The sequence below is a fragment of the Leptidea sinapis genome, chromosome 23, assembly GCF_905404315.1.
Source record: "Leptidea sinapis chromosome 23, ilLepSina1.1, whole genome shotgun sequence".
In the NCBI taxonomy this organism is placed as follows: domain Eukaryota; kingdom Metazoa; phylum Arthropoda; class Insecta; order Lepidoptera; family Pieridae; genus Leptidea; species Leptidea sinapis.
Genome location: NC_066287.1, coordinates 4,522,116 through 4,544,094, shown reverse-complemented (window position 1 = coordinate 4,544,094; position 21,979 = coordinate 4,522,116). Strand labels below are relative to the sequence as shown.

The window sequence follows — 21,979 nt, the reverse complement described above, 5'->3', positions numbered from 1 at the left end:
TACCTCAGAACTTACGACTGGGTGAACCGATTTTGAAAATTCTTTTTTTATTTGTGAGCCGGTGCTTCCTATGTGATCCTTCTGGATCGTAACTAGAATAAGATTAATTAATTGGATGGTATAAAAATACGCAATTATTTTTATACTTTTTAGTGCATATTAGGTATATCAATTTTTTGTAATAGTGTTTTTGAAGTCGGTTGTGTTTTTGTAAAATTTTTGTTTAAGAACCCTACTTAACCTCGGTGCATTAATAAATACTAATTAATGATAGACAAACACACATTTCTGTGTCCATTGTTGAAGCATGCTCCCCCTTAACAGAGCAAATGAAGCGATCATTACTAACACGTGACGTAGACGAGCACTAAATCACACCTCCCTCTCTAACGCATAAAGAACGAACGGGACGTCGCATACATTACGCAGTGTGTGACATTTAAATCATCTTGTGTCCTGCTCCGTCGCGGTACGAGTGAGCGGGACGGAAAACGTTAATTGTAATTCCACCCTCGTTATATTAAAACGATAAATTATTTGTTAGTTTATTATAAACTTGTTATAGTTATTAGTGCGGTATTATTTAACGATATTTACTATAACGAATGCCTAACTGTGACTGTATCTATAGAGCAGCGAATGTTGACTAAAGTACTGTATGGAAGGCTGAAATATTTGTGTATACTCAATTTACAATTAAATCAAGCTTCACAAATGTGTTTATATATCAGTATCTGTTTAACCTGGTTCCTGCCGCAGAAATTCCACCTTCGCACGACACGCCACAAGTTAGGATATCATCCTCACCATCTGGATGTGTGGCGGTCCTCCACAGTGCGGTTTTCAAGCTTTCTTCCACGTACTACAAAGCTGTGGAATGAGCTTCCTTGTGCGGTGTTTCCGGGACGATACGACATGGGTACCTTCAAAAAATGCGCGTACACCTTCCTTAAAGGCCGGCAACGCTCCTGTGATTCCTCTGGTGTTGCGGGAGATTGTGGGCGGTGGTGATCACTTAACAACAGGTGACCCTCGTACGCTCGTTTGTCCTCCTATTCCATAAAAAAAAAGTATCAGCGAAAAAAATACTTTTTTATGGGAAAGGAGGAGAAGCGAGCGTGACCCGTATGCTGTACCTGATTCTCAGGACTATATTACACCGGGACACCACGGTGGAGCAACCAGTCGCTGCGGCCGTTTTCAATAACTTATCTATCCTTAGTTTAACTTACTAGACGTAAACAAATCTATCCTTTTACGCATACTTACATTTCAATAACCTATTGACTGATAGCTTTCGACTAACAGCCGTTCCCAATATTCAGTCTATCTCTTACTTGAGATAAAAATCGTAACTATCGTTGACTTTTCTGTCCCAATAAACCTATCGACGGTAACTCACCTTATCCGTACACGCTGTCGGTCAATTGGACGACGTATAGCTTACCAGCGATAGAAATTTGTATAGAAATTTCAATTCACGCGTCCCAATATAAGGCGATAAGAATGACTTATCGGTTATATTGGGACAGATTCAGATTATTGACAGCTAATTACTGACAGTAGAAGGTAGTAATTTAACTTTATCTGTATATAGTATATTTGGAACGGCCGTAAAACTGTATTGGACATAAATATGGATAGATAAGATCTTGTCATTAAACGGTGACAGCAATGTATCCGTAAGTTAAACTAAGGGTAGATAGGGTATTCAAAATTACGTTGGTGATTTATTTCGCAATGTCTATTAAAGATAGACATGTAAAGAAAATATAAATTTTCTTCTCATACTCTGTAGACAGATAATTATTTTTTGTAAAAATAAAAGCTTTATAGAAACCGTTAAGAAATGGTTTGAATTATGCGCTATTTTAAAAATATCAAACAAATAGTAACCATAAGTTAGACGACCTGTATAGCCGAGTGGTTAGCGATCCTACCTAGTAAGCTAAAGATCCCGGGTTCGAATCCCGGTAGGTGCATGCATTTATATGATGAATATGGATGTTTGTTTGCGAATCATGGATGTATAAATGTATTTATGTAAGTTTATATGTATGTTTATATGAATTTATGTATGTTTAAGTAAGTATATTGTTTTAAATATATCATTGTCTTGTAACCCATAACACAGGCTATATATGCTTAACTTGGGGCAAGATAATTTGTGTGAAAAGTGTGTCAATATTATATATTATAATATATAAGTATTTTGTGTAATCTGATGCTATATCTAGTAAACGTACAAAGAGATGGCCCAACTCCTTTTTATTTAGGAACAACTCATTTGCTTATTGCTTCGAATACAGTAGTTTTGGATCTTAAAATTAAAGTAACCCTTAACACTACAATTTCTTTATCATATTTTCAATCATCTATTAAAACAGAAGTCGAAGGAGTGATTTAGAAAGGTGTATTTTGAAGGTCCATATGTCGTTTCATCCTGGTTAATTCCTCGTGTTTTCAACTTTCACGATACAAAGTGTCTTAAGTCTGCGAAAGCTCTGTAGAAAAATTGCTTTGATATGCAAACAATATGTTATGTTTTAAAAGTAATAACCCTCACTTCTAGGATTAATACATATTAATTTATAGGTCGTGGGTTCGAATCCCGCATCGTTCATAAAATTTTTATTTTTCAAATTTTATTTGTGTTTTAATCCTAGAAGTGAGGGTTATCACATTAAAAACATAACATATTGTTTAGATTTACAAGAGCGACATCTCAAGTCAATTTTCTAATATGCAAATATTGGGGTTGAGCAGGTTATCAACTGTAAAGTAGATCCTGTAGATGAAGCCAAAACCTGAGAGTTGAACAAAGCCAACAAAATTTTATGAACGATGCGGGACTCGAACCCACGACCTCCGGCGTTCCGTGCCAGTGCTCTATCCAACTGAGCTAACCGTTCGAGTAACGCTTGTTTGCTTTGTTCAACCCTCAGGTTGTCGCTTCATATACGGGATCTACTTTACAGTTGATAACCTGCTCAACCCCAATATTTGCAAATAAGGAAATTGACTTGAGATGTCGCTCTTGTAAATCTAAACAATATGTTATAAATATAACATAACGGTTAGCTCAGTTGGTAAGAGCACCGGCATGGTTTTTCAAATTTTATTTGTGTATTAATCCTAGAAGTTAGGGTTATCACTTTAAAAACATAACATATTGATCAAATATTTTGTCTTCAAGATAGTGAGATGAATGTAAAATTTCGGGAAGAGGATAGTAATTATAATACGTCGTGCGCATGACGTGAGAATATAATATTAAAGTATATAACTCGCGTCATACATAGACAATCTCTTCTTCGACTATGATTGCCTGGTACCATTGCAACCTATCACATTTCTCTCACGTTAAATCTTATAAATTTATGTCTCATTTTCATCTCGCTGTTTCGTTTAATTAACTTCTAAATGACAACGATGCTAAAGAAGTTTGCACTTCAAAAACGAGTTTTGAAACCCATTATCTCAGTCATCAGCAACAACGGCCCATGAGATACGACCTAATCCCACCAAAACAATAAAAGGAAACTATAAATAAGAAAACAATTAACCCTTTAAAAACGAATATATCTTTTGCGTTAAAACGCGGCTCGGTCGCGCACCTGAGTACATATTTATAGTGACGGGTTAATACTTCAGATATACGAATGCGTAGATGGAGCTGTTCAATATATCGATATCAGCCAAAAAAATAATTCCACTGTTGGCCTTCCCGAAAGTTTTCCGCTATATTTCATCGCACCCATCCGATCCAAGCAACATACTGTCGAATAGCAACGCTTCGACGTACATGACGACATTTCTAGTACAATTTAAATTTAAAGATGGAAGAGAATAATTTTGAAAATAGAATAGTCCCGGGGATATACAAATAGCAGTTCTAGTACAGAATCGAAAGTGAAAAGGAAAAGAAGGAAATGAAGTGAATACTTCTTGTATAGAAAAGTACGAAAAGTGGAAAGTGATTCAGTGAGGAGAAGACAGAAGAGAACGAGTGTTCGGGGCGGTCTGCTGAAGAAACCGCCATCTGAAGAGGAACAGCGGCAGACCGATGGAGTGCAAGTTCGTGGAAGTGAACGCAAATAAATGCTCGTTCCTTTTAGCTGTGTATTACTTTCCAATCTCTGACCTACTCTCGTGAAAATACAAATATTTGTATAAGGTGGTAATGCATAGAGTAAAATAATAGTCCAGGTCGAAAGTCTCTCACTCTTCAGGTATCACTTCATTTCCAGACGTAGGTCTTCAGCTCAGATCTTCAACTCTCTCTTTTCCGTCATCATTATGAGTTGTTGAAGGTAATTTCTTTCATGAAATAACACATGACCGAGATGTGCTGAATTTCTCTGTGTGACGGTCTGTAAGAGTACCCACCGACGAGCTGACCTTGACTCTTGTAACTCCCAAAGTTCAGCTGATACTTAACATTCTTCGGAAGCACCACATTGCGGTGATGGTAAAATAAATATTTTGACATAATATATCACGTCATTATTTTATTACACATCTTTAACTAATATATAAAATTCCGCGTTTGTCACCAAACGAAAACGGAAAACGTCTACCGAAACGGCTTGACTGATTTGATAATTTTTTTATTGTTTATTCGCTAGGTCTGAGAATAGGTCGTAAACTATTTTTATACCCCTAAGAGATAAGGGTAGCCCACACTAAACAATTTTTTATTGCTTCTTTCAATCACAAACCACATCCCCAACCAGACGCACACTTACAATAAGTTATTTGCTTATATAAACTTATTTTCTATTTCACTACCAAAATATTCAATAGAAATAATTGATATGGCAAAACAACGTTTACCTTGTCGTCTAGTTTTTACATAAAATTTTAGCTTTCTGTGAATATCTATTCTCAGTAACACTAATCGTCGTCTATTTCTCGTTTAGGTTTTCACTTGAAACTTTTAAACTTATAGTTTTTGTTACATGATAACAAACCTCTTCCAAATTCTTTAACTTACACTTCAAGGGATTTCCTTTAAATGCTTTGATAACTTATAAGCCTTATCACCGCCGCCGTACGCTCAGTTGTCCTTCTTTTCCATACATTAAAAATTTCTTTCTTTGATTATTGTTAGTAAGGATTTAAGCTCCGTCTAAACATTATTCGTCTATGCACTGATATTGCTAATGGCACCTTAAATAGCAACCTAATTGCTACACTTTACTGTTCACTTCACACAGCTGGTCATTCTTTATTGCCTCGGCTTATTTTAATATTATATTATAATATTTTAGCTGGACGGGTTGACGAAAAGGGCCCAGGAAAAACTCTAGTTAAGGCCGCTATCCCAAGAAATTATGAGCTTATCTATTTACAAAAAATAAAAGTATGTCTACAGAACATGAGAAGAAAATTCAATTTTTCTTTAAATTCTTATAGACAGTGCGAATTTTTTTTTTATAATCAATCATTATATTATATATAAGTTTGTATTTATTCTGAAATCTTTCTTATTCCTTTGGACATTTGACTCTATCTATCTGGTTAATTATAACACATACACACACACACTCACGCCTTTTTCCCGTCGGGTTAGGCAGATACAACAGAATGCCACGTGCTACTATCCCTTACACTCACTTAAACCTTACGCGCTTCCTCTACATTCATTACTCTTTTCATACATGCTCGCCGGTTACGGATGCAACGGATACCTTACCTTTTTCAAGACGTCCCCAATTTGGTCGACGAACGTCCTACGAGGTCTCCCGCGACCGACTTGCCTACACACTTGCCTTATGTATTTGATAAGTCATTCTTTCTTCACTCATATAGCTCAAATAAATCGCTCGACTGTCATATTCCAACAGACACATATATCTGTAAATATTGTAGCTTCCAGTCGGTGATTGTCGTCGACAATAACATACTATGAGATGATCATTTCTCACCATTATTAAATTATTGAAGTGAAAACTTTTGTAGCATCGTTGTGATTTGGAAGTTGATGAAACGAAAAAGCGACAGTAAAAAGAGACAAACACATAATCCATAAGATTTAACGTGGGAGAAAATGAGATAGGAAGCATTATACAGTTTTTGGTACCAGGCGATCATAGTTGAAGTAGAGATTGTCTTATGTATGCCGCAAGCTTCATATTATTACTACATAGACCCCAGGAGAACATAAATATGGTAGCGGTGATAGTAATATCTGTCATAGCGGTTATAATCATGTGTCATCCCAGCAACCTGTACCAGGACTTCATAACATGCATGCACAATGCAGGTTTCACTTGTGTAGTTTGTATGCTCATAATTTTTATTGTATTGTTTCAGAACAATCTCGATATGGATAACATCAGTGGTGAGTTGTCTAGCGTTCTGGATACGGACAAGATTTCCGATCCTCAGCTGAGTCAAAGCCTACGAGGTAAGGGAAAAAATGCGTTGAAAGAAGAATGAAAGTGAATTGAACCTTACATTTCACAGACAAGATCTTTTATGTTTTTTTAAATGTGGCAACCCTAATATACAGCCATAATTAGAAATTAAACTTCTCCCAAATTAATATTATTTATTTTACTATCGCTTAAATTTCTGATTGTTTAAGTAAAGTATAGAAACTCAGTTTATATTACAATAAAACGTACAAATAACATTTATAATTAAATAGCCTGAGGGCGTTGCTCCAATCCCAGTCTGTGGTATCATTAAGAAAATAATATAACATATTTTTTTTGTATGAAAATAAGAGACAAGACGAGCAGGACGTTCAGCGTAGTAATTGATACGCCCTGCCCAATACAATGAAGTGCCGCTAAGGATTCTTGTAAAGCCCAAAAATTCTGAGCGGCACGACAGTTGCGCTCGTCATCTTGAGACATAAGATGTTAAGTCTCATTTGCCCAGTAATTTCACTAGCTACTGCGCCCTTCAGACCGAAGTAGAAGACACAGTAAAGTTTACACATTACTGCTTCACGGTAGAAATAGGCGCCGTTGTGGTACCCTATCATATATAATCTAGCCGGCATCCTGTGCAAAGTAGCCTCCCACTGGTAAATATCATACAACATAAACGTTGTACATTTTCTGGGATATTTTAAAATATATACATCGCCTAATAAATGACTTACTAACTCAACCGAGTAGGAGGCATAAAAATTTTAGGTTTGTAACAAAACCGTTCCCAGCTCTTCAAGTGGACTCATATAATATTTTGACCAACTAGAGAAGAACACTCTAACCTGCCTTCAATTCGAGTCAGTGCGTTAGCCGATCAAAGTTAAATTTCAGATTTTTACAAGAAACTAATACAGACTGACTCGCAAATCAAGAGGCTAAAGAAGACATTCGGGAACGGTTACCATAGCGACAATAGCCGTTACGCGATCGACAGGTTCAAGAGATCTGTTGAGAAGAAGATTCCGGAGAAGATACCGGCAGGCAAGCAGACGAGGAGCAGTTTGAAGAAGAGTAATGGGAGACTGAAGAAAAATGCGGGTGATTTGGACATTGTTTAAATGTTTTACTATTATGTTTACTTTCATACAAGTGGGTGCCCGCTTATGCCCGAAATTTTATTTATTTGTATGGATCGTGGTAACATACAGTTCTTAACTTTCCGTTCCGGGAAACTCTAATTGCCAGGTATGTCCCATGATCGTATGATCGGCGTGATTTTGGCGCTCGCGCAGTGTTCTATCAATGTGTATTATTTTACGTGCAGCAATAGATTGCTTATAATAAAGATGATTTGAGTGAATGTGTCAGAAAGCTATTGAAACAAGCTATAAGACTATGCAAAATAAACCATATAATAAACAAAATAAGGGTCAAAACTTGGTGAGGGAATAGTGTGCCGTACGGCACTCTCGGTCTTGGTGTATCTGAAAAATGTAGTGTGTCCTTGGGCACTGCCGATTTCGGATGTTAAAATTGATAATTGCACAGCGTTATTCGCCAATATTCCGGTTCACAAATGTTTGACTGGGCAGTTTCAAATTTTATACATTTTTGCGTCATTGACACACATTAAAAAGTTTTAATTAATTAATATCATAAATAATCACTTAAATTTTAAATATTAGCATATAATATTGCTATAGAAAGAATTCTTTGAAACTATAGAAATCTATTAGCCCTAATTTAAATTCATTACTCACATTTCATCGATGTTGGAATTCGAAGTTTCTCGCCGCCGCCGCAGTTCCGCCGCGACCACGATCCATATTAATTAAATATATATATATTGTGAGTACCCTTCATAATAATTACTGTCCACTATATAATAAATGACACTATGGATGTTAAACGTATTTCTGAAGAAATACCGATGAACTAATCCGTAAAGCAGATTTAAATAAATAAACTTGATAATGCCTCACGAAAGTTTTAATAAGTTATTTTAATCTTAAAGATTACTTCGTCGAAGAAAAGAACTACATTATCCATTACGAGCCGAGCAACAAACGGAGGAACTTCCCGAAGTGCTACCAGCCACATGACGTCACTTCTCACGAGCACAAGCTAAAACATCCGTACTACAAGCACAGCCAACGGCTGGACGAAATGCTTAAGCAATTCATGACGAGATCGCGCAACGCCAGCGACACTGCAAACAATCTAAGCCAATCACATGGTGCAAGGTTATATTTGAACAATTAGTTAAAATAAAATATATTCAAAGGCTAACATCAAAATAGCCATTTTTTTACGAGAAAAAATGACAAGACGAACTAAGCGTTCAGCTGATGGTAAGGGATATGCCATGACAATGATAATAATGAAATGATTCTTGATTGAAGGCTTGATTGAATTATAAGGGGCACCACAATTGCGCTTGTCATTATTAAGCCAAGACGAGGGAGAGGGGCAAGAGGCTCACGTGACGGGGAGCGATGAGACAACCGCCCATAGACATCTGCAAAAACAGGTGTCAAGAGATGCGTTGCCGGCCCGTTCAGTGGGAGTATGCTCTTTTCTTGAAGGTCCCTAAGCCGTATCGGTTCAAGAAAATATCAGCCGGTAATTGATTCCACAAAGTAGCTGTGCGAGGTAAGAAATTTCTTACAAAACGCGCGGTTGTAGAATGCCAGATGTCAACGTAATACGGGTGGTATTTAGCTGTTTGACGTTATGTACGGCTGTGGAATTCGGTCGCTGGAATCAACACAAACAGCTCCTATAAATGCGGTAGAATATGTAGATGAGCCCATCGGATGGCTAGAACTGTACTGTTTTATAGGAGAAAAAGGCGGCACTAACCGACATGCTTGGCACAGAGACCTTGCACTGATTAAACAAAACAAGAATGCGATACACAATTATACCATACGAAAGATTAATTTTTTCACAAAATATTTTTTATAATTTATACCTATTGTAGTTTAGAATATTAAGCCTTACTGCCTTATATTGATAAAGGTACCTAAAATTTATTCTAAGATGACATATAACACGAATAATAATTGAACTCACGTTCTGTATTACGAATACAAAAACGAAACCCAAATAAGCAGTCTTCTAATACAGAGTAAAGACCATGTAAAATTTGATGTTTTTTATTCAAGAACGAAATTATGATAATGAATTTTCCGTTTTAGCGCCAAAGCTGAAGCTGAAAAAGCTGGGCCTTTTAGAAGTGGGAAGGAGACGAAGGTTAAAGAAGAGAAATCTGACGCACCAATATCCGAACTTAACGTGGACTATGTTGATAATAACTTAGATCTGACAACGACGTCGCTTGAGTTACTCGAATCGCAACTTTCAAAGTATGAACGAGTACGTTATTAAAAATAAAGATGGCATAAAAAGACAAGTCTGGGAGGCATTTGATAGTGTGTGATCAGCGCCGACTAAAGACTAAAACACCATGAGATTCACAAGAGCATTGTCGACCTTTAAAATACAAGTATTACGTATACCTATTGCTAAAACTCTATTGTCCACCCATCTGTCTCTCTCTTAGACTAGTTTATACACAAACAAAGCGTTTAATTGAGAAGTACATCTCTAACGGCGATACCGCAAGATAGAAAAGGAAGAACAGCCCTTTGACAGACATCTGTCAGCTGGCTCTATTTCAAACATTTTGAGTGTTTGTTTTACTATTGCCGCTATAACAGTTAATAAAAAATCCAAATTTTCATTAAAAAACTTTCTTTTACAAAATAATTTTAATATTACACAGTGGTAGTAGATCTTTACTGGCACGGAAACGCTTGCGTGCGATTCCAACTCGCACTTAGCCGGTTGATGTTTATCTTCTTATTTATTTATGGAAACAAAATCACACCTATTAGATGTTACAAATAGATTAACTATCAAGCAAATATGAGAAATAAATATTTTAAGTGACGCATATTAATTTTCTAGAATGAAATCCAATGTAAATCCAAACGATAAAAATACTTTAAGTGCCAGAATGGGTCGAAAGCTAATGCACGTGGAAGATGATGAGATAAAAAGAGATCGAGGATATGAAGAAGCTAGAGCTGTATTGGGAGATGATAATGAACGTCAAGAGGAAATAGAGACGCATCGAAGGAGCTATAATGTGCGTATTAGCTTTTTATACAACCAGCTCTTAGCCTCGGGTGTCATCTGATGGAAAGTCACTATTGGAATTGCAAGATCATAGCTAGGAATAGTAACCTAAAAGCCATTCTTCAAGCTCACCACCTATGCTGTACCTAGTTTTTCGTAAAACGAGTTGATTTTTATTTCTTACACATATATACTAACCCTTTAAGGGGTCGCATTATTAAACCCACAAAAGTGCTGTTTATTTTTCTATATTTCTCATCATATGGTATGCTGGCAGGTCTGAGTTTTGAAATGTCTGGTCAAATACTCTCAATTATCGCGTGATAATTAATAAATTAAATTACGTTGTAGGATCGTGAACAAATTTCCAAACTTAGTCCTAAATTCCAAAAAGATGACCTTCTTAACTTAAATTGGAAAGGGCCTATGCCTCTGTACCCCGAAGAAGTGAACAGAATGATCAAGCAAGCTGTGATGCAAAACTATAATGTTCGTCTACCAGTACATTCAAGAGATAACAAAGTTGTGGATGATAGACCTGAAAGCGAAAAATCTGATTCATACTATGTTGACGATTATAATAAGTATGATAATTTGGTTGGGTTGGCCCAGGCTTACAGTGATTATGGAGTGCTCGAAGGAAAGAAGGACCTAACAACGACATCCGATGCCAAAACAAACGAGGGATACACATTATTTGAAAGTTTGATACCCTCTGGATTGAGGCGTAAAAAGAAGGGTATTTTAATTTTTGTACTATTGCTCAGAGAACGCGTACAAAACAAAGTAGGAAAAATAGTTTAATAATAAAGACCAGATTATATCTTTAGCCAGCGATATTTGATGTTATTGTTTGACACATTGAAGAGACACTTAGTGGTAATGGTTATTTGTTGGCTGGTATAAATTTTCGACTACAATAATATTATTTGAATAATGTAGGTAAAATATTGCTTGAAATTAAATTTTATAGAAATATTTATGTGCAGATAGAGAATTTGTGTTATTATATTATTTGTTAATGAAGCCCATTTAGATCTAATTAAAAAAAAAAACTATTTTGGATTTCAGCTATGAATTTAAGTTCTATTCATATTTCGAATAATTTCTATTCAACTGTTATTTGATTGACAAATATCCACAGGTTTTGATGATTTTGAAAGAACAATGAACTCTGGCATGTTAAATCATTCAAATCTATTGTCTAGCATTCAGAAACACGTCAAGTTTATTAGTCCAAAAGACTTCCACGATGCACCTGATCCACGGATGAATTCTGAAATTGACAAATCGGATAATGCAATCGAAATCGAGACTCAATCTCGTAGTGATCTAACAACAGACAAGTCTAGTTTCCATGAAAAAGATCAATATTTGACGTATAAAAAAAATAGAAATCTCTTGTCTGTCGATAATTTTGAAAAGATTGATAAAGATAGAAAAACTGAGGATAAGTCAAATTCTAGTTTTGCCATCGGGGAGTTTTTGGGAAGAGTGGCGGATTGGTTTTTCACAATGGCCAACTTATCTGGCGAATTGGATACTAATCTAACACGCTCGAATGATTCGTAAGTAGTTAATTAACCACATACTTGGCTTTCACTATTAAATTAGATTCCTCAAGCAAAGAGAACTCTCTCTAAAGAGTAGCCTGTTTTCTATTTTAAGAAGACTATTATTCAAGTAAATCAACTAACTACCCCAATATATTAGCATGTTTTTTTTTATTTGGAAAACCATTACTTAATTACTAAACATTATCCAGTGAGGACATTGTACAAATATAAAAATTTTGGCCTATTGAAATGTTGATAGATACATGTTTACAGAATACATAATAATATTACTACCAATATCACAAAGGAATTGGAATACCCACTGTATGATTCGGACATGGTGCAAAATATTGGACATCGCTCTCGAGTGCTCATGTCTATTGAAGAGATGAATACTACTAGTATTGATGCAATACCTGAATTGGAAACAATAGGTAAGATCTCACGGGAAGAAGGCTCGGCAGTTGATGGCGTATTTTACGTATTACATTGGCGGGTCATTTTGTTTTGCAAAAGAAGTATCGACACTTCACACACTGCTCTGGGCATTTGACTCATACCAGTAACAGAGTTGATGTTATCTAATCCTGGGTTATATTTTAAGACATTTTGAAACTTAAATATCACTCTCATCACCTGGATGTGTCGAATTCCTCTAACGTGTGGTTTTGAAGGATCTTTCTTCCTCGTACTACCAAACTATGGGATGAACTTCTTTTCGCATTGTTTCCTGGCAAACACGCGATTTATAACTGTTAAAAAGCACGTATAACCATTTTGAATGCCCGGTGAAGAGCCTGTGATTCCTCTAGTGTTGCAAGAGAGCGTGGGCTGCGGTAATCACTTAAAATGAAAACTTTTTTACAAATAAGATTTACGTCAGTAGAACAAATTATTGAAAACTAAATAAGTTTTGCTTAATTTACTATCCATCATGCAGTCACGAGAAACTCGTAAAGAAAAAGAGGTCTCTGACACTACAGCTGCCAACCCTGCTTAGACTCTTTAAGAAGTTGCATATGCTTCCTCTAAATTATTTAGTAGGAAGTAAGAAAAAAAGAAATAATTAGTAGAATGACAATTTCAGATGCGTTGGCTACTGTCGCAACAAATTCCACAAAACTTACATCTAATGATACTCAAGCAGAAACAAACAATACAGTGGTGAAACGAAGCGCTGATGATTCCATTTTCTGGAATGATCTCTACGACGAGGATGAGTATGGCATGAAAGTAGACTACTTGGACAATGTGCTGCGAGGAAAGCATTCAGCTAAAAATGATTACAAGAACGCCTTGATGAAGTCGAGGGCGTGGATGCAGGGCAAAATGAAGGATGTGGGTAACAGAATACGGACGAATATTGGGCAGAAGTGGAAAACTACAGTATCTAAAGCGAATGCAGTGTTTACATCATCGAGGTATGGGTGTTGAATTAATACAATTAAGTATTTATTTTTGAAAGCTTCGAATGTACCACCTATTCGAAATAGAACATGATCTATCAGATATGTATCAGTGTCCGAATGATCTTTTACTCGGAAACATGGCAACCAAGGAGGTAAATTATGAAAGGATTTATTTAAATTTCGAACTGGCTTGCAAAATCAAAACTGTTTATTTAGATAAAAAAACGCGGGAAAAATTATTGTTGTTCGTGTTTCGTCATTGATTTTGAAAAGTAATTGTATTTGACAACCCTCTATTGCGCTCTCTCTCTCAAAAACACTCTTTAAAAAAGCGATTCACTCGATTGTATGAAACGTGCAGTCATTAATAGATTGACAGATGACGGATATAATCTATCTATATATATATATATATATATATATAAATGAATTGCTGTTCGTTAGTCTCGCTAAAAATCGAGAACGGCTGGATCGATTTGGCTAATTTTGTTCTTGAATTATTCGTGTAATTCCAGAGAAGGTTTAAAAGGTGAATAAATATGAAAATGCTAGGAATTTAATAAAAACAATAATTTTTTTTATCTTTGATGTGTTCCCTGTCGTTCAGAAATCAATTTAAAATAGTTTAAAATGAATAAGTAATTAGAATTTTTAAATCTTTCTAACTTTCTTAGGAGGTAAAAAATAAAAAAATAAACTTAATGTTAGCTAACAATATTTGGTAGATTAACTGCCGATTTTTATGTAGGTTGACAAATCTTAAGTTAATTCATAAAAAACATTATTTTATTTATTATGTACAGAACAATGTTTGTCGGGTCAGCTAGTCTATACTAAATTTCAATGTTTACTTAGGCAATCCTGCCTCTTATTACGTAGTTCATCCTCTTTGTTTGACAAAATGAGTTCAAGTGAAGATGAGTGTAATGAACTTACTTTAACGCCACCTGAAATGCAAGATGCGGCAAGAGCCGTTTAATTTAAATCCCCGATTATTTAAAAAAATATATTAATTAGAAAAAGTACTAAAAAAAGCCTTATGACATTGCCATTGTCTCCAGAAAACCACAAACAGTATCGAAACAACAGATCCCGAACCGTCGTGGCAGAAGTGTGGATGTAAGTAGAATAATTTATTACCTTTTATCTCCTAATAGTGGTTTTCATTATTATAACACTAGAAATAAGGGATTGCTTGAAACACATTTTAGTAGGCTTCATAAGAGCTTAATAGCTTTAAGGATAAATGTATACACTTTTATAATAAAGACTCAGCCACTGTTCAGGCATTATGTTATAAATAAATTTAAATGTCTTATTAAAAATGCCTTTTTTCCTAAATACTACTACTCCACAGCTGAATATCTAAGTGATCGGACAGCCTGGGACTAGATTATGATTATCTTGTAGAAAAATTAATGACAGTACAGTATTGTATATTTTATTAAAAAGAGTGCAAAAAAAGAATGATGTGAGAGTTTCTTGCGCCGCTTCTTCACTCTCAGAGCATCATTTGTTTCCGAAGCGATAGTAGTATTAGAAATAACATCAAAAATCGATCTAAAATCAATAATCTAAATTCTAAAGGAGTCAATTTTGAGAAAATAAATGCCTTTTTATGCCTTTTTTTTACAAATGAAAAGCTAACGAAATTGAGTTACGGCCGTTCCCAATATTCAGTCTATCTCCGGTTGCGGCCTACTTGAGATAAAAATCGTAACTATCGTTGACTTTTCTGTCCCAATGAACTTATCGACGGTAACTCACCTTATCCGTACACGCTGTCTGTCAATGGGAGTACGTATAGCTTACCAGCGATAGAAGTTGGTATGGAAATTGCAATTCACGCGTCCCAATATAAGGCGATAAGAAAGACTTATCGGGTATATTGGGACAGATTCAAAATTATTGACAGCAAATGTTGTCTGCCGTAAAGCAGTAATGTGTAAGCATTATTGTGTGTCGGTCTGAAGGGCGCCGTAGCTAGTGCAATTATTGGGCAAATGAGACTTTACATTATTATTAGACTTATGTCTCAATGTGACGAGTGCGATTAAAGTGCCGCTCAGAATTTTTGGGCTTTGCAAGAATCCTGAGCGGCACTGCATTATAATGGGCAAGGCGTATCAATTACCATCACCTGAACGTCGTGCTCGTCTCGTCCAATAATGTCATAAAATATTCAGGACAACACCATGGCTCAGTTATTTATAAGTTATTTAAAATGACTGAAGGAGTGACTGGTAAAGTTAGTTTTTCCCTATAATATAATGTCTTGTCCGTTGATTACATAATTATAATTTTCTGTATCAGGAGGAAAGTGCAGAAATGAAGAACAGCTTTAAGGTGTTGAACGCGAACCTGAAAAAGATCTGCAGAGATGCTGCCCAGGTTGTTCGCAATACGAGAAGGATTGAAGGTAACCTAAGGCCTGGAACTTGCTTGCACTTCTACTTTACATCTAAAAACCCTTTGGAAATTTTATTCCTCAGCAACCGCAAGGTCTGAAGTCTGCAGGTCTGTACCTAGATTCCATTAATATATTTGAAAAGATCTTTATGGGAAAGGTTTCTAGGTGGTCGGGGTCAAAAGCCATTCAGGTTCAAACATTTTCCATGGAGTGACATCGAAAATGAGGTTTGTTCACACGTGCCAACAATGGCCATTTTGAACAAATTGGTTTGTTTGAATTGAATATCTTCTATAGGAAATCGTGAATCTGGACATTCTTTTTTAACTAATTGGAGCAATTTTTGAAACAAATTTTGACTACCATTACATATGCTTAACCAGGCATGCATACACGAGCTAGAAACACATTTTTGTACAAATTTCCTAGCGCATGTAATGGAGATTTTATATAATAAACATTTACTTAAAAACACGTATTTCTGAAAGAAAAGAATGTTAACACGGCTTATTCATGTTTTATCGGTGTGGGTCATGCTCGAGACGGGACATCACCGCGAACCCACTACACTCACCCATATGAAGGACCTCCGAATGGTCCGAAACTAGTTGGTACCCACACCGATAAAATATGAGCAAGGCCGTGTTAATTAATATAGTTACAATGCCTCACGAATGTTTGATTAATTTTATTTTGACATTTAGTTGACTGCTAACTTCAAGCGAGCTTGTCATTCAAATGTCGTTGACAGCTACGATTCAGTAGGTTCCGTAACGTTACGTGACGTTCTAGGGAAATTATATGAGAATACGAATATATACTTAAAGCCAAATGAAAAAGCAACTGAAACTCTAATAATCCAATGTTACAAGTTTATTAAGTTTGTTTTATCTACCCATGTGCTAAGGAGGTTTATTTTAATCCAAAGATAATGATGATGATCCAATGATTACTTCAAAGCGCTTTGGTTCAGCCCATCTGGATAAATATTCCACTGCTTCACAAAGGCGTCCCCCATGGATCGCCATGATGATCGGTCCTGCGCTGCTCTCATCCAACCTACTCCGGCGATCTTGACCAGATCGTCGGTCTATCTTGTGTGAAGGCCCCCCACTACTAACATTACGTCTTACGGTACGTGGTCACCATTCAAGGACCGTTCCAACGGCCATCTGTCCGTCGAGCTATGTGCCCTACCCACTGCAACTTTAGTTTCGCAACCATCTGGGCTATGTTAGTAACTTTGGTTATCCTATGGATCTCCTCATTTCTAATTCGATCTCTGAGCGACGATGAGTATCCTCATCCTTATGAGGCCTTCCTTTGTCCAGCAGTGGACGTCTTCCAGGTGAGATGATGAATGATTAATAAATATTTTTGAGTTTAACTCTCAGTTTGATGTCCAGCTCAAGTGGAAAGGCCGGAGAGTCCGGCAGTCACGGGGCTGATGCAGCAGCTCATCAGGCTCATGGGTGACCTGGTGGATATCCAGGTGCAACAGAGAACTTGCGCAAGTACGACACATATTAATATATTATTTATAAATACAATTATAGGTCCCGGGAAGAATTTGTAGCAATGAGCAAAATGTATGACGCATGCCATACATCAAGAACAAAAAAAACTTAAAAGTTAGGCTAATTCTAAATCATAATAAGGGGGTATTAATACTGTTATACCAACAGACTATGAGGCGCCGCTGCGCGCGGTCTAGCGGTCAGAGTTCCGAGTTCTGGGTTCCGGGTTCGGTCACACTGCAAGCGATCCGGTCTAGTTTTGGAGTTCCGTTTCAATAGGTAATTTTATATATGTATACTGAATAAAATGTTCCATATCGTTGGGCATCGTACTTGAACTTGATTTCGACAAAAATAGAACTCCGACAGAACGTGAGTTCACTTTGACCGCCGCGGTCGCTGTGTGTAGGATTCTATATGCCCACGTAAGTTACAAGCGAACGCGGCACACAGAACTCGAAACTCTGAAAGCCCCTTAAAATGCCCACCACGCAATTTATGAAATATTTAAAATGTACACAGCGACCACGATGTCAGTTCAGTTAAGTCCAGTGTAACGTCAGTTCTTTTATAAAAATAAAAACGTTTATTTTCAGACAACTATGATACATTGTTAGTACTTAAACTTATACTCTAATTGTGTTAGTAATTATAACTACGAAGAGAAATATTTATTTTTATTAAATGGCCAACATACGGACAGTCCCCGCTGCTGGTTATATAACGGGCATACCCTCGGTATATTAATTTGGTGATCTGCTTTGTAGAGCAAATGTTGGGAAGGATCGCACAATCCAAGTATCCACTGAAGCCGGGCTAAGTCAAAGGTACAAAGATTTAAAGAAGTAAATATTGTTAATGATGCTGTCGGATAATACCATCCTAAATTATGAAGAACATCTGCTCGTTTTTTTTTTGTAAATATAATATAAGCGGGGAAGAGCCTCACGAGATGGGGAGTTGAGAAACAACCACCCATGGACATCCGCAACAATAGGTGTCAAGAGATGCGTTGCTGGCCTTCAATTTGGGAGTATGCTTTTTTCTTGAAGGTTCCTTAGTCGTATCGCTTCGGGAAAACAGCAAAGTAAATGATTCCACAAAATGACTGTGCGAGGCAAGAAATTTCTTGCGAAACGCGCGGTTGTGGAATGCCAGACGTCAACGTGATGCGTGTGGTTATTTTGCATTTTAACTTAATGTCCGGTGGTGGAATTCGACCGCTGGAATCAACCCTAACAGATCTTCTGAGCACTCCCCGTGATAAATGCGTAAGAAGCTGCAGAGAGAACCCACATCTCTGTGCAACGCTAAAGAATCAAGCCGATCCGAGATCACTTGATCGTTGATAATTCGAGCTGCCCATCGTTATATGCGGTCAAATGGGAGAAGCTGGTACTGGGGAGCGTCCGCCCACAGGTGAGAACAGTATTCCAGGTGAGGCCGAATTTGTGCCTTTTATAGTTGCAAGCGGTGGCTTATATTAAGGTACTATCTGTGTCGTCATTTATCTTCCCATTATGTACCTACATCTGGTAATTCAGAGTTGCCGCCTGACCTTCGCGATTTTCTGGACTGGCTGACGGCTCCAGCAGACAGCAAGCGGCACGTGGACAACATAGCAGCATCCCGTGACTACAATACCGATGGTTTTGGGAAGTACGGTAGGTGTTAGTTCCAACTACATTTTATCTTGGGTTATTAATTGATGATAAATTTAATTGGAGTAATCACATAGACTATGTACGCAACAAACTCAGACATCTATTTGCAAATATCTCAATTCTTAAAAATCGCATCCCCTATTAAATCAAATGAATGGTCTATCTATAACGCGTTAGCAGAATCGTACTTTCAATATGGACTGAGCAGTTAGGGTCGTACCTTCTTACAATTCTTACCTTGACGAAATATATAAAATTCAAATTCAAATTCATAAGCAACTAGTATCAAATTAAATGTAAATAAAATCAGGGTAACGAAAGCGGGCTTTTTAAGAATTATCAAGTGTTACCAATATTTAAGCAAATTGCTATTGCTAATGTTAAAAGAAAACTATTTCAATAATAACTTAAAAACAGACATAGCTGTTGTTGGTGTAAACCTGTTGCACGTGCCTCGTGCATCCAACGCGTTCAGTGAAATAACAATAGCTTATATAATGCCTAGACTAATTAATTTATTATTAAATATTGTGTGTATAAAGTACACGCGTCTTAAGAGAAACTTCTTTGGAAAACTACTTTTTAAATCTTGTTTATATTAATTATCCTAATGTGTTCTCTAAACCAAATGTTTTTGTCAATATTAGTAAATATTAAATGTTCTACTTACTCGCGGCCACGCGCTAAGCCTGCACGATACAACGCTAGTAGGGAAGATGTCTTACTATTTCGCGGCCGCGTGCTTAACCTGCACGATACAACACTAGGAGTGAAGATGTTCTATTTGAAAACAGTAATTATCACATTATAAACACAAGAGGTAGAAATAGACTTGCTAGTCCAACATTCGGACTTCGTATAACTGATTACACATTCATAGGAAAATGGATACAAATATATAATAAACTCCAACATCATATGACTGAACTTTCTATATATAAATTTTAAGGAAATATTAATGAAGAAAGCGTATTATAATGTTTAGAAATATACATATACAGATACTTTGAAAACTGTAAATTGAGGATAAAACTTGCTGAGTTTCTTGCCGGTTCTTCTCACAACAAGACCTCTTGAACCGACGGCATAAAAATTCACCTTCATAAGTGCACAAATTGTACCTAAATTGTATGCGTGTATTCATTCATTCTTATTTACCGCTTCTAGATAAATCTTTGAGTTCAGAATTCGACTTCAACCTGGTGCTACCCAGTCTGTCGGAAAACTCCCAGGTGCCAATAGACGACAGAACTGAATGTCTTGGCAGTATCCAGGCAATCCAGGATCTGATGCAGCATTATGAAGGCATGAGCAATGAAGATAAGGTTCGTTTTGTTGTTATGCTCTATATATTATGATCTTTATTCAGTACATAAGAAAAGCTCAGATGCTCAATGCATTTAAAAAATTAATTAAAAACAATGTCTTATACAAAAAAAAAATATTTATGTTTCAAAGTTTGAAAACAAAATCTTATGAACGATGCGGGACTCGAACCCACGACCTCTGGCATTCCGTGGCAGTGCACTGCCAACTGAGCTAACCGTACAATATTTTATAACGATACGTCACTCGAACGGTTAGCTCAGTTGGCAGAGCACTGGGACGGAATGCCAGAGGTCGTGGGTTCGAGTCCCGCATCGTTCATAAGATTTTGTTTTCAAATTTTATTTGAGTATTAATCCTAGATTTGAGCGTTATCACTTTAAAACATAACAAAATGTTTCAAAGCATATTATCACTGCACGTCACACGATGAAGCATGTAGATTTTTTAATATAGACCCACTGGAACTACGCCGAAATCAACAAGATGTAATGTTTCTACATTCTTATTGCCAGGCAATACAAACTGTTCAGAATTATTGAGTGCCCTATCGTTAAATGTACCACAATATAGAACACGTCATACGAAACTCCTGATTGCACCACGTACTAAAACGAACTATTATAAAAACTCGAGTATTTGCAGAATTCAAAACAATTACAATAATAACTATGATATTCTAGATATCTTCATGTTAGAAAAGGATAAGTTGAAGCGGGAAATTATTAAATTACACCAGTCTAAAGCAGTGCCTTACTCATTTGTTTAAAATATATACATATTATTGTCCACTAACCACACACATACGCTTTCACACCCACACACAAACATAGACACAGAAAATAAAAAACACAAGAGGCAGTTGTTCTTTAATACAGCTTGTTGTAAAACTATTGTAAAATAATGCTGTCAATATGAGTATATAATCTATAATGACCTCAAGAATTATGTTTTATAAACCTTTACTGTAACGCTGTTGATCACCAATAAAGAAATAAATATATGATTTATTTTCAGTTATTAAAACCTATTTAAAAAGTTAGAAAGATGTCCGCGCTTTTATGAAGGTACTGGAAACACAAGAGGAAGCTCGTTCCACAGCTTGGTTGTAAGTGAAAGTTCCTTGCAAACCGCACCGTGGAGGAGCGCCACACATCCGGGTGGTGGGGATGATATCCTAATTGGTGGGATATCGTGCGAAAGTGAAATTCGGCGGCAGGAATTACGTCAAACAGCTCTTTGGAACACTTCACTTATTTATTTATTTATCAAAGCTTAATAATATAAAACAGTTATGTTACATTATATTTTATTCTTTTATCCCACTGCTGGACAAAGGCCTTCCCGCTCTTCTTCCATTCGTCCATTTTCCATTGTCTATTGCTATGCAGGACCGTAGCACTATTCCGTAATGTACTAGCTCGTCTTTCCAGCCATCCTCTTCTTCTTTTGGCATCTAATGGGTACCAGTTTGTGGTTATACTGATCCATCTTTCGTTACTTGCCCTTGATATGTGGCCTGAAAATTTTATATTTGTAATAATTAAATTCAAATTCAAATATTTTTA

General features: G+C 36.4%; 2 protein-coding genes across 2 annotated transcripts in view; both read left to right on the top strand.

Annotated features, from left to right (window-relative positions):
• The window catches only part of LOC126971412 (uncharacterized), a 370,061-nt gene that overhangs the window by 78,839 nt on the left and 269,243 nt on the right, over positions 1-21,979 (top strand). The gene's annotated exons all lie outside the window — the stretch shown is intronic.
• The window catches only part of LOC126971286 (uncharacterized), a 69,576-nt gene that overhangs the window by 44,528 nt on the left and 3,069 nt on the right, over positions 1-21,979 (top strand). The window contains exons 10-23 of the mRNA XM_050817511.1: positions 6,319-6,412; positions 7,278-7,484; positions 8,401-8,629; positions 9,587-9,754; positions 10,359-10,539; positions 10,881-11,268; positions 11,674-12,097; positions 12,359-12,519; positions 13,173-13,506; positions 14,556-14,613; positions 15,808-15,913; positions 17,311-17,418; positions 18,966-19,085; positions 20,253-20,410. Coding sequence (XP_050673468.1) covers positions 6,319-6,412; positions 7,278-7,484; positions 8,401-8,629; positions 9,587-9,754; positions 10,359-10,539; positions 10,881-11,268; positions 11,674-12,097; positions 12,359-12,519; positions 13,173-13,506; positions 14,556-14,613; positions 15,808-15,913; positions 17,311-17,418; positions 18,966-19,085; positions 20,253-20,410 — 2,736 coding nt within the window. The remainder of the gene's footprint in view (positions 1-6,318; positions 6,413-7,277; positions 7,485-8,400; positions 8,630-9,586; positions 9,755-10,358; positions 10,540-10,880; positions 11,269-11,673; positions 12,098-12,358; positions 12,520-13,172; positions 13,507-14,555; positions 14,614-15,807; positions 15,914-17,310; positions 17,419-18,965; positions 19,086-20,252; positions 20,411-21,979) is intronic.